The sequence below is a fragment of the Lepidochelys kempii genome, chromosome 10 (genome assembly GCF_965140265.1).
Source record: "Lepidochelys kempii isolate rLepKem1 chromosome 10, rLepKem1.hap2, whole genome shotgun sequence".
NCBI lineage: Eukaryota > Metazoa > Chordata > Testudines > Cheloniidae > Lepidochelys > Lepidochelys kempii.
The window spans coordinates 80,513,922-80,530,426 of record NC_133265.1 but is presented as its reverse complement, the minus strand read 5'-3'; the positions used below and the strand labels follow the sequence as shown (position 1 = coordinate 80,530,426).

General features: G+C 43.2%; 1 protein-coding gene across 1 annotated transcript in view; it reads right to left on the bottom strand.

Annotated features, from left to right (window-relative positions):
- SMAD3 (SMAD family member 3) overlaps positions 1-1,975 on the bottom strand; it is a 112,824-nt gene extending 110,849 nt beyond the window's left edge. The window contains exon 1 of the mRNA XM_073304419.1: positions 1,836-1,975. Coding sequence (XP_073160520.1) covers positions 1,836-1,882 — 47 coding nt within the window. The 5' untranslated portion in view covers positions 1,883-1,975. The remainder of the gene's footprint in view (positions 1-1,835) is intronic.
- Positions 1,976-16,505: the final 14,530 nt, after the last annotated feature.

Genomic DNA, 16,505 nt, shown 5'->3' with positions numbered 1-16,505 from the left:
ACATGCAAAACAAACCTACAGGAAAATAACTTTTGGGGTGAGTCAGACACAAATTGAGAAAAGCAAGGATATTCTGATTTAACTATTTCTGCGCTATGAAATATACAACTAACAGCACAGACAAGCTATTTCAAGGTTCTACACTATTATTCTTTTCAACATATGAGGAACATATATGTGTCCAAACAAAAGCTGCTTTGTTGGAAGTCAATTGTACTGTGCATCAATATATATGTCTTAATTCAGCAATATATTTAAAGACACACTGTGAGCACAAAAAGCACACCTTTATTTGAAAATTTTACTTTCTATTGTTACAACTAACATTACTATAAGTGAAAGAAATGAAACAAAAAAATGGTTCCACCCTTCCCCCCCAAGTCTGTGTGCTATTGGCATTTGCAATACTTTGGGAATAGACACTTTCACTGCCTCCCCTATGTAGTCCATTAGTCATTTCTTTGTCATTTGCATGGGTCTTTCACACAATAACAGGGTAGAGAAAAATGTTTAAAAACACACGGAAAAGCAATTGTAAAACCACAACAATTGACAGAGGGTGCTAGGGGAAGATGTAGGATCTGAAATACTTTTTATCTTTTTTTTTTAATTGACTAGAGTTCAAAATGGTGGTGTCCCTTAAATTCAGCAAATCTCACAACTCTGAGCATCTACTTGAGCTTGGCTGTGAGGTTCTTTACAAATTTTAGTAGAAGTGGTTCACAAGTAATATAGGTCTTCATACTTAGCCCACATTAGTTAAATCAAAGTTTGCTCAAATTATCTCTCTTAGGCCCCCAACTTAGAAAAACATATCCTTAAATGAGTGGCTACACTGGGACATAGTGAGCAACATGTGCTACAATAGTGCACAGGCAGTTCAAAAGAAAGCCTTTAAAAGTAACATCTTCCAGTCTTTTTCCAAACTATGGACGAGCTTTAAACTAGTTTAGCTGGGAGGGGAAATCATCTGTTGCACGTACCCTTGTATTAGATACAAAGCTGTAATCTCATTTATCCATCAATATGTCAGGATTATGGACCTAACCAATACTAAATATTAATGTACATAACAGACTCTAATGGTGCCAAAGCAACTGTTGAGACAAGTCAGTCAATAATTCAGGTTCAGATATACAGATATGTATTAATAAATAAGTCTGGATGGATTATTTTGTCTTTATAAATGCAGGTTATATGAACTTTCTTCCATTTTGTGCTGTCACACATCAAAGGGCAAACAGACACAAATACTCCAAAATGCACAGAATTAACATAAAAATTGTTGCACAAACCAATGAAAAGTAACAATTCCAACATTTAGTCTTGTTTTCTGTTCTTTCTTTATGTTTTATGTATGGATTTTTGAGCTATATATTTGACTGTCTATGCTATTTTTTAAGTTTATGTTGCAACTTTATCACTATAGTAACAAGTTTATGTTTTGGGTGGCTGGTTTTCGCAGTGACATTCATACGTTAGCCTCTGCTTGCAGATCTTAAGTCTACCTTCTTTGTCACCCCCGAACTTCGGCTGAAGTCACTGGGCATTCAGATGCACTAAGACTGCAAGACCAGCCTTGCTGTAACCTCCGATACTGTGAAGCTTGTTTATAGAAGTGGTTCTCAACCTTTCCAGACTACTGTACCCCTTGCAGGAGTCTGATTTGTCTTGTGTATCCCAAGTTTCACCACAGTTAAGATCTACTAGCTTTCAAAATCAGACATAAAAATACAACAGTGTGACAGCAATTTTTCAGTAATAGTGTGCTTATGTTCCCATTTTTACCATGTAATTATAAAACAAATTGACTGGAATATAAATATCGTACTTACTTTTCAGTGATACTTGAGCCTGTTTTTTCATTTGTGAGCCTTGTCATTCTGGGAGGCTGTGAAGCGACAATAATTACATTTTTCTCCACGTTGAATCTTCCTACTCTCAGGGCCAGTGTTAGGGGGTGGCAAGCAGGGCAAATGGCTCCACACCACAGGGAGCCCCACAAAACTAAGTTGCTCGGGCTTCACCTTCAGCTCCAGGCAGCGGGGCCCGGGCTTCGGCTTTCTGTCCTGGGTCCCAGCAAGTCTGCCGCTGGTCCTGGTGACCCCATCAAAATGAACTTGCAACCCACTTTGGGATCACGTCCCACAGGTTTGAGAACCGCTAATATAATACATAGCGCAGCAAAAACGAGTCATTGTCTGTATAAAATCTTAGTTTGTACTAACTTCACTTTTATATAGCCTGTTGTAAAGCTAGGCAACTCTCCAGCTGAGCTGACGTACCCCCGGAAGACCTCTGTGTACCCTCCCTCTGTCCCCCCATGATACACGTACTGCTGGTTGAGAACCACTGTTTTATAGTGAAGCAGAATGGAAGTCCCAAAGTGTTCCAATGAAACACAGTGTACAAACTGGAGTTTCTGTTAATAATTATCTGTTTGCAGTAAAGTTGTTGTATAAGAGGGTTCTCCTAGCAAATGTGCAGAAATTGTTTCTTGGCATATGTAGTCACATGTTGCATCCCCTTTTCCATTTTTACATATGCTGACCACTACTAGGCTGTGCAGTAAAATGCAGAGCAAAATCTGGAGGACATGCCCACATGACCCTGAGGGGGCAGCAGCTAATGGCTGCGATCAAAGCACTTTGAACAGAAGACAGCAATTTCAATAGAGCAAATTTCCTTGGGGAGGGGTGTAGTGGGTGGGTCTGACAGTTGAACAATAGGGGTACCTTATGTAGAGAGGGCATGCAGCAGGACTTTCCTTGAAGCTGGAATGGCAGGAGGTTCCTGGTGAGAGGATGGTGTTACAAGAGTAATTTATGTCTGTGTGTTACAGGTGGAGTTGGTAGTACTCCCTATTAATGAGGTTGCCCAACACTGCTCATGGTAAGACCCTGTTTTCAGTTGCTTATAACTTTGCAAAACATTAACAAGGCAGGCTGACATTTTTCCATGCCAGGTGTCCACCTCAAGCTTAATACTTTTGGAATATTTTCAGCAAGAATAGCATGACCACTTCAGAGAATGAAGTTAGGGGAAAATATATTGTTTTGTCCATGTTAAAAAAAATTCTGGTGGCCTTGAGAAGCTCTAGCAGGCCCACCTCCCTGTGGTTTGGAGCAGTGACTTGAAATTTGGTGGGGGTGAGGGGGCTTTGGTTCAGGGATGATCCTTTTGCCATCCCTATGAAAATCCACCCAAGTGCAATCAAGTTATAAGCTTTAGAAAACTCACAGTTTGCACATTCTAAGTAGAGATTTCTATTTTAGCAGCTAAAATGCCTGAAGATGATTTAGTTGGGGATTGGTCCTGCTTTGAGCAGGGGGTTGGACTAGATGACCTCCTGAGGTCCCTTCCAACCCTGATATTCTATGATTCTAAGATTCTGTCCTTGTGGAGCATGCTTGAGACTCTTACTGCCCCTAGTGTTGACCAGATTGTGCATGTACTATTCCCCACACAGAGACTGAGCGTAATATGTAAATAGATTCGGTGCCATTAGATAGTGTTCACCTGTAGCATGTTGCCTGGGTTTTGTAGGACCAATAAAATACGTTGTGTGCGCTGCAAATGGCTTTCTCTGAGCAACTCTTAATAGAGGGGAGAGCTTTGCACATGACAGAGGAGGCCTCATGGGGTTGACCCGCAGCATAAACCACAAATGTCTGGGGAGGGCCTAGACCAATCTTTCCAAATGTGTTAACAACCTTGATTTAATGGGCAATTAATTATCTTTAAGGTAAAAACTCTAATGTAGACATACCCATGGAATGGGCAGTATAGAGATGGAGACTGATGGTGCTTAAGGGGTTGATTGTGCCTTAGGATATTGTAGTGCAGAGATGGCGTACTCAATACACCGGCCCATACTGAGGCATCTCTTGCACCTCCTGTGAACACTTGTAGACCCAGAGCTGCTGAGATATTACACACAAATGGCCACATGTTGTCATTCTTTGTTAGTGCACATATTTCCTTGTTCAAAATGTTGCAGACCACCACCAATGAGTTTTTCTTTCTTTTTTAATTTGTAAAGTCCTATTTTTCTGTTGCATGGAAGTTGCTGCTTATGTGACCACAGAGAGAGAGAGAGAGAGAGAGAGAGAGAGAGAGAGAGAGAGAGTCTCTTGTGGTGTGTAATGTGGCAAAGAAGCTATATGCAGAAAAGGAGTATGTCCAGGCTTGAAAGCTCAAAATACAGAGGCTCATTACAGGTATCTCACAAGCTGGATTCCAGCTGCAAACATTTAATCTGAACTGGGGGATTCTTTCCCCATGCCTCCTATTATGAGTGCCTGTTCCCTCTCTGTTCCTTGCTGTTTGTATACTCACCTTCTTGCCAGGGCACATCTGTTTAAGTCTTTTCTTTTTTGAACTGGGCATTCTATATCCAACTGAACTTTTAAAAAGCTTTTTAACATATAAATATTTTTTTCCTTTATGAATGGGGCCCTGCCTTGCTTTTGCAATACCACCTTGTCCACAGCTGCTGGAATATCAGATACTCCAGTACAAGAATACACCTCTTTAAGGAATATTTTTTGTACACAAGGGAGATTCACAGGGAATATTTTAACTGAAAAATCACACATATTGTCAGAGACAGTGTTACTAATTGGCTGCGATCTTAGATACCAGCAATGGGGGCTCAGACCAGAGTACTGGAACTGAACACTCCTGAACTTTGGGAACATTCAGATCTAGATTAAAACCAAGCCGCCTACGTGCCCATCTGTTATATAAACAATTTGTGCTAGAATTGGGCAGAACGCAGGTTCTCTTGCACGTTCATCATATGTACAAAGGAAAGATTTAGGTCTCAGTCTGAATGACTGAAGTCAGTGGGAGTTTTGTTACTGATTTTAAGGTACATAGAGTTTAGTTAGCATTATTTACTCTTTCCTCTAAATGCAAGTAAGCAGCACAAGTAAAAATGTTTGCATTTTAAAGGTGTACTTAATCATTTACCATCCTTTTTAATTTGACCTTTTTTGATCTTAAATGTTCTGGCCTTTGAAGGACAGTTTTCTTAATATCAAACAAGGCTCCTCTTCGTCATAGCAGCAAAAAAGGAGTGTCACAGAATGATTTGCCCATGAGTAATATGTCAATATTTATACATAGTTTGCTTAGATAAGAACAACAACTTGAGGATGTGTGGGAGAAGCCCTGCTTGGCTAGTCTTTGTGGAGCAACTCTTCAAGCACTGCAGAATCCCAAGTGTTGATTTTGCCTGCTGACAGTTCAATGTGTAACTGAAGAAAGTTTCTTCTTTAAGATCAAAAGCTGCGCCACTACCATCCCTCAGCTCTTCACTTCTGCTGGGATTCCAGCGACAGCATGCTGACAGGTTTCAAAGTAGCAGCCATGTTAGTCTGTATCCACAAAAAGAACAGGAGTACTTGTGGCACCTTAGAGACTAACAAATTTATTAGAGCATAAGCTTTCGTGAGCTACAGCTCACTTCATTGGACAATCACAGAGGGAATGCCACCATGCTGGGTGTAATTAATATAAGGGTCGCCTAAGCACAAGGCAATTCTGAGTGGGGGAGGAGGAGGAAATGCACTGGTCTCCTTAATACTTTTCAGTCAGTCCCCTTTAGGGTGTTCTATATGACAAGATGCAGTTCTGTGGGGAGTTGCTCTTCACCTTCCTAAAATGAACCCCTGTTTAGGAGAAAAAGTGACAGGCATAGAAGTTACCCAGAAAGGGACAGAGATTACAAAGGAAACACTCCTGCTCTGTGCGGGGAGGAGAGTTGTTTATTCTTTGTTTGTTTGTTCGGACAGAGATAAGGCCCTTTGTGTGAGGCTCTTTGATCACATGTCTGACACACTTTGAAGGGTCAACCAAAGCATCTCCAGTCTGTCAGAACAGGGAAAAACAATCAAGATGGACTACAAGTCAAATTCACTATATGCAAAAGGGGGATTCTACTTTATATGAACACCAAAGGCTGAATTACCAGCCCAAAGGATTCAAAACCCACGAATCAAGCCCCCAGAATATCATGAGATTGGCTTGAAAATCATGAGATTTTAAAGAACGAATTAATTTTAGGTTCTTTTTTATTTGCCTTTTGGTTTTTGAGCCTGTAGCGTTTGTGTTTCCCAGCTTGTCTTTGCACCCGTGAGGGATGAAATGAAATGAAAGCTGAGATTCTGACATAATTATATAGCTCCAGGAGCTGGGGCTCTAATAAAAACACCAAACAGTGTGAGACTCGCAATAAACTGGCTGGAGTTGGCAATGCTGCAGTGGGAACTGGTGCGACGCAGAGAAAGGAGTGAATTATTGAGATGTGGGGGTGGGCAGGCTAAGGAATACATTGCTTGATATGCAGGATTCAATAAGCACAAAATGCTGAACATATCGTACCATACAAACACCACTGAACCGTGATACTCAGCAGCATTTTATTTAGAGACGGGTAAAACAGCAAAAGTTGTCACTGGATTTCAAACCCTCCACAAAGCTGCAGGCTGCTCAGACATGGTTTTGGTACAGGCCTACTTCCTAATTGTTTCAGATGCTCATTTCATGTCCGTGTTTACAGGGCTCCTCGTAGTGTGTCAGACTGGTGACTTTTAAAACGTTGACATTTTTCTCGTGGATGTAGTACTCTCGAAAGGGGCTGGGATTGCCATCCCCAGAGAAGCATCTGATCTGTAAAATGGAGGTGACACCGATCTCCTTTCTAACGTGGTTTAAGAGCTGGTGATGAAGAGCACTATATAATTTCACTAGGTATTATTATTATTATCCAGCAAAGAACTTAAGCACATGAAGTCCCAGTGAAGTCAATTGGAGCTGAGGACTGGGTGCTTAGCTCTTTTGAAAAATCAGACCACTGATTTAGGTGCCTAAGCATAGACTTGGGGAGATTTCCAAAGGCACAAATGTTTTCAGTGGGAGTTAGGTGCCGTACTTCTATAACTGTCTTTGAAAATCCTTCCTTTAGGCACCTCTTTTAGAAAGTCTTGTCCCCTGTTTAGCTATCAGCACTTATGTCCATCCCTAGGATATCTATTCTGTAGCTGCTGATGCAAGTGCTACTGGTACTGGGAAGGGTGGCGAGGGTTGGGGGTAGAAAAAGATAACGTTAGTTACCTAACAGTTATTTGACTGAGTCATGCAGAACTGGCTTAGAGCAGTTGAAACGGAAAGATGATTAAGCTGAATACTGAGTATATATCCCCATGTGATCACCATAATTATTTCTACAGTCTTGGCTGATTTGACAGGTACCTTTTATCCAAAATCAACCCTGTTTCTTTTTTTCCCCACCTACCACCAAGGTACTAGAGATGTTTGCAGCTTTTCACTTTGCGTAAAATGTAATTTATGCCCGCTGAGTGGGGTAACAGAACCATAGTGTGAAATACAATCAGACCCTCTGTGTCTAAGGCCCTGATTCAAAGCCCAGTGGAGTCAAACAAATATTATAATATTTATCCACCTTTGTAAAACATTTTGAGATCCTTAGATGAAAAGGCAGACCATTACTTTATCATTAAATGACCATAGCATCTTGGTTTACTCATGTATTTTCACATTTAATATCTACTGATATACTTCAGTATCTCTCATAATGCTACATAAACCATATCTTTAGTGGCTTAAGGCACAAAAAGCAAAATATGACCCACTCTGGTGAACTTCAGTCAAGTAAGCAAAATACTAGAAGTAATGACATAGAACATGATGGGTTGTAATAGCCAGTGCAGACATTGTAGCTAGAAAGCTGTAGCTCATGAAAGCTTATGCTCAAATAAATTTGTTAGTCTAAGGTGCCACAAGTACTCCTTTCCTTTTTGCGAATACAGACTAACATAGCTGCTACTATGAAACCTGTCTTTGTCACATGTTTACAAAACATCAAATACATCCATAAATACTGCATATCTTAAAAGACTTAGGTCCTGGTTCTGCAGTCTGATCCATATGGGTAGATCCTCGGCCAGCATGGATATACTGAAGCTTGGCAAATAAATCTGAAATTGTTAGCTCTTCGTCCCTATACAACTCTTTGTGCTCGTATACTGCAACAACAGGTTATAGGTACACAGGTTTACATCAATGTGAATTTCCAAAGAGATTCCAATATTCCTAAGAGAAGAGAGTTTAGTCACGGAAATTTAACTGGACCTAGCAGACAGGATGGGCTAAGGGACAGCCTTTTCTGTCCAGAATTACTGTCGTATCTATAAACGGTCATTGGACTCACTTTCCAATGGTTCCTGGTTAAAGTATGAGATGAGAGATGGGGAAGACTCATATAGCCTAATTCTGGCACCTCAAACATTGGGGGGAGGGGTTTGAGAGTTTAAATCAAACATTATTGAGTTCTGTCCTAAGGCCAACTGGGTGCTGGTTTAAAGTTTGGCATAAATTGGAAGGCTGCTCTAATTTCCATCCTGTTGCCAATGGTCCCTAAGGGGCTAGTAGACCAGCTGGGGTTTATCAGGGTATAGGGGCACCATTCCCCCTACCCTGATAACCATGGAATCATGAGGATGGCAGTACAGGATACAATATGGCTGGCATCTTGTTCTCATCAGAGGGTGCCCCCACATAAGAAGAATTGTAAAGCAGTTGTATCTTCTGGGTTTATGAGAGCTTTGCAGCAGAGGACCAGTGTAATACTGCTACAGTGCAGAACAGGATATTATGTTATGTTAATTTGAACGGATTTACACCAGTAAATTATCTGAGAATTTGACCTTTGATCTTTGCTTTTGTCGGGTTCCAGGTGAGGTGAGTTGCATGTTACTATGCAGTAAATTTTGATATGTTGGGTCTTTTCTCATTATCCATACAGCTTGTACTGCAGAGAACAGTCGCTCTCAAATCTTTCCAGACTACTGTACCCCTTTTAGGAGTCTAATTTGTCCTGTATATCCCAAGTTTCACCTCACTGAAAAACCACTTGCTTACAAAATCAGACATACAAATACAAAAGTATCACAGCACACTATTACTGAAAAATGTTTACTGTCTCATTTTTACCATATAATTAGTTAATAAATCAATTGGAATATAAATATTGTACTTACATTTCAGTGTATAGTATATAGAGCAGTATAAACAAGTCATCATCTGTATGAAATTTTGGTTTGTGCTGGCTTCGCTAGTGCTTTTTATGTAGCCTGTTGTAAAACAAAGCGAATACCTAGATGAGTTGAGGTACCCCCTAAAAGACCTCACCTCTGCATACCCTCCAGGGGTATGTGTACCCCTGGTTTAGAACCACTGCCATAGAATACATATGATGCAAGAAGGGAAACTTAGCAAGTTGAAAAATAATTCCTTAGCTAGTTACGCAAAGGCCCTCCAGGAGATCTATAACTTTAATGGCAAATCGCAACATAATATATAGGTTTCAGAGTAGCAGAATATATACAAATTCTATTCCCCCTTTTTGCATGGTCATGTTGCAACTTGCATCCATTACCCTCTTGCAATTTACTTCAGGCCTTTGAACATTTCAGCTCTACCTGCGGTATGTGAAACTGTGCTCTCTCCTCCTATTTGAACAAAGAGAGGCCTCAAGTGGGGGTGGAGGGGGGAAGGAAAGAGATTTAGAGACAGCCTCCCAGATGTTGTTTCCACAACGTGAGAGAAAAAGTCTTTTGTCTCTACTGTCAGTAAGTCTACAGAACAATTTATCTGATTTGTGCAGGGACTAACATTATGTGGCTTTCCATTGTCTGTGAACATCCCTCTTGCTTAAAATGTTACATATGATAGCGTTGTTAGACCTTAAAGAGACAATGACCCATTTTTCTTCAGAGTAATTAACATTAAACATCGGAGAGCACCAATCAACATTTTGGAAATACAAAACATTATACTTATCTCCAATATAGATTATAAACTCTTCAGGAAAGAGTTCATGCCTTACTGAGAGCCTGTAAAGCACTGCACACATCCGTGGTTCTACGTGATTAGTAAGAATAACTCCTTTTGTATCCTAAGCAATTAAAGGAATTTGCATGAGGGAGCAGATCATCAAAGCTGATTGCTGATGGAGTATTAGGAACTAGGTTTGTTGGAGTGATTTGAAAGAGGAGAGGAAGCGTGCACTCAGTAGGGAAAAGGACAACTGTTCTCATTTTAGGGGGCAGAGTGAAAGGAGTGAAACTATGGGCATGGCTACACTTGTGAGTTAGAGCACATTAAAGCAGCCCAGTGCACTCTAACTCACAATGCGTCCACACTGGCAAGGCATGTAGAGTACTCTGACTCCGTGGCTAGAGCGCTCCTGGTACTCCACCTCGGTGAGTGGAATAACATTTGACGCGCCCCCGCTCGAGCGCTGCGGCGCCAGTATGGATGCCCTGGTCCATTAGTGCGCTCTGATCGGCCTCCAGAAGTGTCCCACGATGCCTGTTCTAGCCACTCTGGTCATCACTTTGAACTCTACTGCCCTGCCCTCAGGTGACCAACCATCAGACCAGCCCTTTAAATTCTCTGGGAATTTTGAAAATCCCCTTCCTGTTTGCTCAGACAGGCGTGGAGTGCTCTCAGCAAATCTTTCCAGGTGACCATGCCTCCACGTCCCAGGCGATCCCCAGCATGGAGCAATGGCGAGGTGCTGGAGCTCATCAGTGTTTCGGGGGAGGAAGCTGTCCAGTCCAAGCTGTGCTGCAGCCATAGGAATTATGAAACCTTTGGGCAGACATCAAGGGACATGATGGAAAGGGGCCATGACCGGGACGCAGTACAGTGCAGGGTTAAAGTGAAGGAGCTGCGGAATGCCTACCGTAAAGCCCGCAAGGCAAACAGCCGTTCTGGTGCTGCCCCTGCGACCTGCCGTTTTTACAAAGAGTTGGACGTGATACTTGGGGACGACCCCACCTCCAGTCTGGGGACCACCATGGACACTTCAGAGCACAGTCCAATAAGGCAGGAGGAGGAGGAGCAAAGCGAGAACGAGGGTGCTGTGGAGGAGGAAGACACCCCAGCACCCCTAGATGCATGCAGCGAGGAGCTGTTCTCAAGACAGGAGGAAGGTAGCCAGTCACAGTGGCTGGTGCTTGGGGAAGGACAAACACCAGAGGAGGCTCCCGGTAAGCAGCTTTTATTTTGGGAAGGAAGTTATTGGGTGCAGGCTCTTGGGGAGAGGAGGGTTAGGACTGCATGCATGCCTGGATGTGGAACAGGGCGTTGATGTGCTCTCTCACATTGGGGTAGTCTGCCTCAGTGATTTCTTCAAAGGTCTCATCCAGAACTTGGGCAATGTGCTTGCACAGGTTTCGTGGGAGAGCCACTGCGGTCCTTGTCCCAGTCAGGCTAACATGTCCGCGCCACTGTGCCGTGAGGGGTGGGGAAACCATTGCTTCACACAGGCAAGCTGCATATGGGCCAGGGCAGAAGCCGCATTGTAGTAGAAGACCCTCCCTTGCTTCCCAGGTCACCCTCAGCAGCGAGATACCTTCCAGGATGAACTCTTGTGGAAAATGTGCGGACGGTGTTCAGTATAGGGGCCCCCTGAAGCTGTTGGCTCTCCCCAAGGCACAGAAACCCAGAGGACAGTACAGCCATGAAAGAATCAGTCTCCCTTGACCCGTGCTTACTCACCATCTTGGGACTCCCGGGGGTTATGTGCGCTCACTTTGAGATGGGCAAATTATGCTATTGTGTAGATTGTGCTTGCCCTCCTTAAGTACAGGGGAATCATTGCTCTGTCTGGTGTGAACAATGCTGCTTCTGTTAAGTGTTACATTTTACCTTTACAGATGCAACCTTGAGATCTCAGTCATCCATGTTATCACCAGCCGAGGGGCTGCAAAGAATCAGGAAGAGGCCACATAGAAGCAAAGAGAACATGCTGCATGAAGTCATGCAGAACTCCCTGAATGAAAATCAAAAAGTGCAGGAATGGTGGGAGAGTGAAAGGAGGGTCTGCCAGCAGAATGCGGATCGCCAGCACCAAAGCACAGAGCGGCTGGTAAGCATCATGGAGCGCCAAGTGGACTCGATCCAGGCGCTCATAGCCATGCAGGGGGAGCACTACCGTGCCCGCCCCCCCCCTTCAGCCCTTGTCCCAAAACTCTTTTCCTTGTGCCTCCATGTCACCTCCAACCCATTTTCCCTAACATCCTGGTTCTTGTCGCCATCAGCTGCCTCCAACACCTGTAGCTTCACCACCCAGCCCTGAAAACTACAACCCTTACCCACTGCACTCAACCCACATTGCCATGCAGTATAGCCATCCTGAAGTGCAGCATTCATTGCACAGCACTCCAAATAGGAAGGCTGAGAATGATAGCAGGACATACGCAAACCTGTGATTGCATCATTCCCCACCCCACCCCCTTGCTGTTTCCCAAGCCGTTGTGTTTCTTTTCAATAAATGGATTTTTTTGCTTTGAAAACATTCTTTATTATTTCATAATGTAAAAGATACCTTAGTCCAGGAAAGCAACAGGCACCGCAAGTCAGTGTATCATACGTAGCAAACACAGATTCCTACTAACATTGGAACCACTGCACTTCACTCCCGTGCAGGGCACCAGACATTACTGGTGGCTTTCAGCCTCAAATTGCTCCCTTGAGGCATCCCTAATCCTTGCAGCCCCGCACTGGACCACTCTAAGAGCCCTGCTCTCTGGCTGTTTAAATTCAGCTTCCAGGTGTTGAACCTCCGAGTTTCATGCCTAAGTGAATCTTTCACGCTTCCCTTCACAAATGTTATGGAGGGTACAGCACGCGGATATAACTGTGGGGATGCTGTTATTGGCCAGGTCCAGCTTCCCATACAGAGAGCGCCAGCTGCCCTTTAAATGGCCAAAAGCACACTCCACAGTCATTCTGCACTGGCTCAGCCTGTTGTTGAACAGCTCCTTGCTGCTGTCAAGGCTCCCTGTGTAGAGTTTCATGAGCCATGGCATTAAAGGGTAAGCGGGATCTCCAAGGATCACAATGGGCATTTCAACTTCCCCTATGGTGATCTTGTGGTCTGGGGAAAAAGTCCCGGCTTGCAGCTTCCTGAACAGGCCAGTGTTCCAAAAGATGCGTGCATCATGCACCTTTCCAGGCCAGCCTGCGTTAATGTCAATAAAATGCCCACGGTGATCCACAAGTGCCTGGAGAACCATAGAGAAATACTCCTTCCGATTAATGTACTCGGAGGCTAGGTGGGCTGGTACCAGAATTGGAATATGCATCCCATCTATCACCCCTCCACAGTTAGGGAAACCCATTTGTGCAAAGCCAGCCACAATGTCATGCACGTTACCCAGAGTCATGGTTCTTCTGAGCAGGATGTGATTAATGGCCCTGCAAACTTACATCAACACGATTCCAATGGTCGACTTCCCCACTCCAAACTGGTTAGCGACCCATCGGTAGCTGTCTGGAGTTGCCAGCTTCCAGACTGCAATAGCCACCCGCTTCTCCACCATCAGGACAGCTCTCAATCTCATGTCCTTGCTCCGCAGGGTGTGGGCAAGCTCCTCACACAGTCCCATGAAAGTGGCTTTTCTCATCTGAAAGTTCTGCAGCCACTGCTCGTCATCCCAGACTTGCATGACGATGTGATCCCACCACTCAGTGCTTGTTTCCTGAGCCCAAAAGTGGCATTCCACGGTGGTGAGCATGTCCGTGAATGCCACAAGCAATCTCGTATTGTATGTATTACATGAGTCGATATCATTGTCAGAGTCCTCACTGTCACTTTGGATCTTAAGGAGTAACTCGACTGCCAAACATGATGTGTTGGCGAGACTCGTCAGCATATTCCTCAGCAGTTTGGGCTCCATTCCCGTAGACCGAAAGGGAAGACAGCGCGCGCAGTACAAAAAACATTGAAAGATGGCGCCAATTGTGGACTGAAGCAGAGGGATTGCTGGGATGCGAACTGATGCATCACAGGGCGTTGGGACAGGACCCAGAATGTCCCGCACCCACCACCCCCTTCCCACCAGCCACAGTGCCAGAATGGGAAGAGGTGCTCTGTGGGATAGCTGCCCACAATGCACTGCTCCCAATGCCGCTGCAAGTGCCACAAATGTGGACAGCTGTCAGTGTGGACAGACTGCAGCACTTTCCCTACTACACTCTATGAAGGCTGGTTTAACTCAAAGCACTCTACATTTGCAAGTGTAGTCATGCCCTAAGAGAGGGAGAAACAGGCAAAAGAAATGTTTAGAGGAGTGCACTATGAGAGCTTAGGTCCCTCGAGGGGATGCAGGTGGAGGCCAGGACTAGGATGCACACAGGAGTGGATTTACATAAAGTTTCTGAGGTGAGGATGAAGAAGAAGAAACCAGAGGAAGGATTCAAGCTGGGGCTGCAACGGTTGAAGGGGAAGAACTGAAGGGATATGTGATGCTCAGGAAGGTACAGAGGAAGGGGTTACAGTTGTTGTAGTTGTCATCTTTTCCCATGATAATCATATCAGGCCATGAAATTCGAGAATGAATTAAACAATTTTTACAGGGGCCTTTTTAAGGGTTCGATCCAAGGTGTCAAACCCGAAGAGCACAACTTTCCTTCCAATGTGTCATTCAAAAGCATGGGCAGGTGTTGACGCCTGCTCCCAACACATCTTCCAGAGAGACTATCTTGGTCCCATCGATATTGATTTTCATTCCTGCAGTGTGCCCTATCTGCACTCCCATGATTGTGGATGTTACTTTAATATCAGGGTATCTTAACTTTGGACCATTTATTTCAGCTAATATTTTCCTTGAAAAGGTGTCAATATCCTCAACTATTGTCATTCCAACTCAAATGTTCAAGCTTCAAACTTTGGCCATATCATCTGCTACCTCATGTCCATATACAAGAATGTGATGGAATCCACTGAAAAACCAATTTATTGCTCCACTTTCTGATCCTCTGTGCCTCCTTATGCATTGCATTGTTGATAGCATTCCAGTTTTTTTGAAAGGAACTGAGGATTACTGCCTGTGAGTCACAAACATCACAACATCCATCTCTCCTTTTTTCTGTTTATTTAGTTCAGTACAGTGAGCATAGCTTTCATTTCAGTCATATAACCTGAACTGATGTATCCTGAACCAATGATCTTTCTTGTACTCTCTCCATTTGGCCACTGGATGAAGACACCATAATCATCATTCTTGAAGGGTTTGTCTGCCGAACCATCAGCATACACCTGAATCTGTTTGCCTTGTGACTGATACTGTTGAATGGTCTTTTCTTTAGTTTTTCTCAGTGTGGCCAAATTTGGGTGTTCCACTGAGGAGGGCTCCAAAAGGGAGATTCAAGGCCAGAAGGGACCACTGTGATCACCTAGTCTGACCTCCCATAAAACATAGAACTTCCCCAAAATAATTCCTAAAGCAGATCTTTCAGAAAAATGTCCAATTTTGATTTTAAAATTTCCAGTGAAAGAGAATCCACCATTACCCTTAGTAAATTGTTCCAGTCGTTAATTACCCTTACTGTTAAAAATTGATGCCAGATTTCCAGTCTGAATTTGTCTACCTTTAGCTTCCAGCCATTGGATCATCCTATACCTTTTTCTGCTAGTTTGAAAAGCATGTTATCAAATATTTGTTTCCCATGTAGGTGCTTATACATTACAGTCAAATCACCCCTTAACCTTTTTTTTGTTAAATTTAAGAGATTGAGCTCCTTGAGTCTATCACTATTACACATTTTTTTTAATCCTTTAATCATTCCCGTAGCTCTTTTCTGAACCCTCTCCAATTTATTAACATCCTTTTTGAATGGTTGACACCAGAACTGGACACAGTATTCCAGCAGAGACAGTATTCCAAGGAGAGACATTTATTAAAATAAAGAGGCTTAGGTGGAGAAATTACTGGGCATACAAGCTTCTTCATGGACTTTACCCTCTGATCATCATCAAATGCTTCCACTTCTTCAATAGTCTTTACTTACCTTTTGAAACAAGGTGATTGTTTCAGCCTTGATTTGGTTTTCTGATTTCTGAACAGACCTGAACAGTGATGAGGTTCAGATAGGGAACAAAGATGATTTCCATGCCAAATTAGCTTTTCTTTTCTAGGATTCTCATGAGGTTGAACATCAGACTCTTCTTCACAAATTATTGTTGGAATAGATCTTACTTATCAATTATCGTGTGAATGGCAGACGATTGCACAACATTGATCTTTGCAAGGTTACTGAGAATAGTATGTGACCAGACGGATGCGGCATATTCAAGTATTGGATTAACTGTTGAACAGGACATTCTTCTCAGTATCCTAACACAGGAATCCAAATGGTGCCAGCAATACAGAGTAGAAGATTCAGTCTCTTCTTTGCTTTGGCTGCCATCTTTCTGACTTGTGGTCCAAATCACCTTAGTTCTGTGTCCAAGGTCACTCCAAGGTATACCAGTTCCTCTCAATGGCAATACCTTCTCTATCAATGTCAGTTACAGACTGTAGTTGAACCTCTTATGGTTTGTGGTAAAGTAGGTGACTTTGTTTTTGCTGAATTCAGCGAGAATTGACATTTCTTTGCCCATCAATTTCCAAGTCCTCATTCAATTA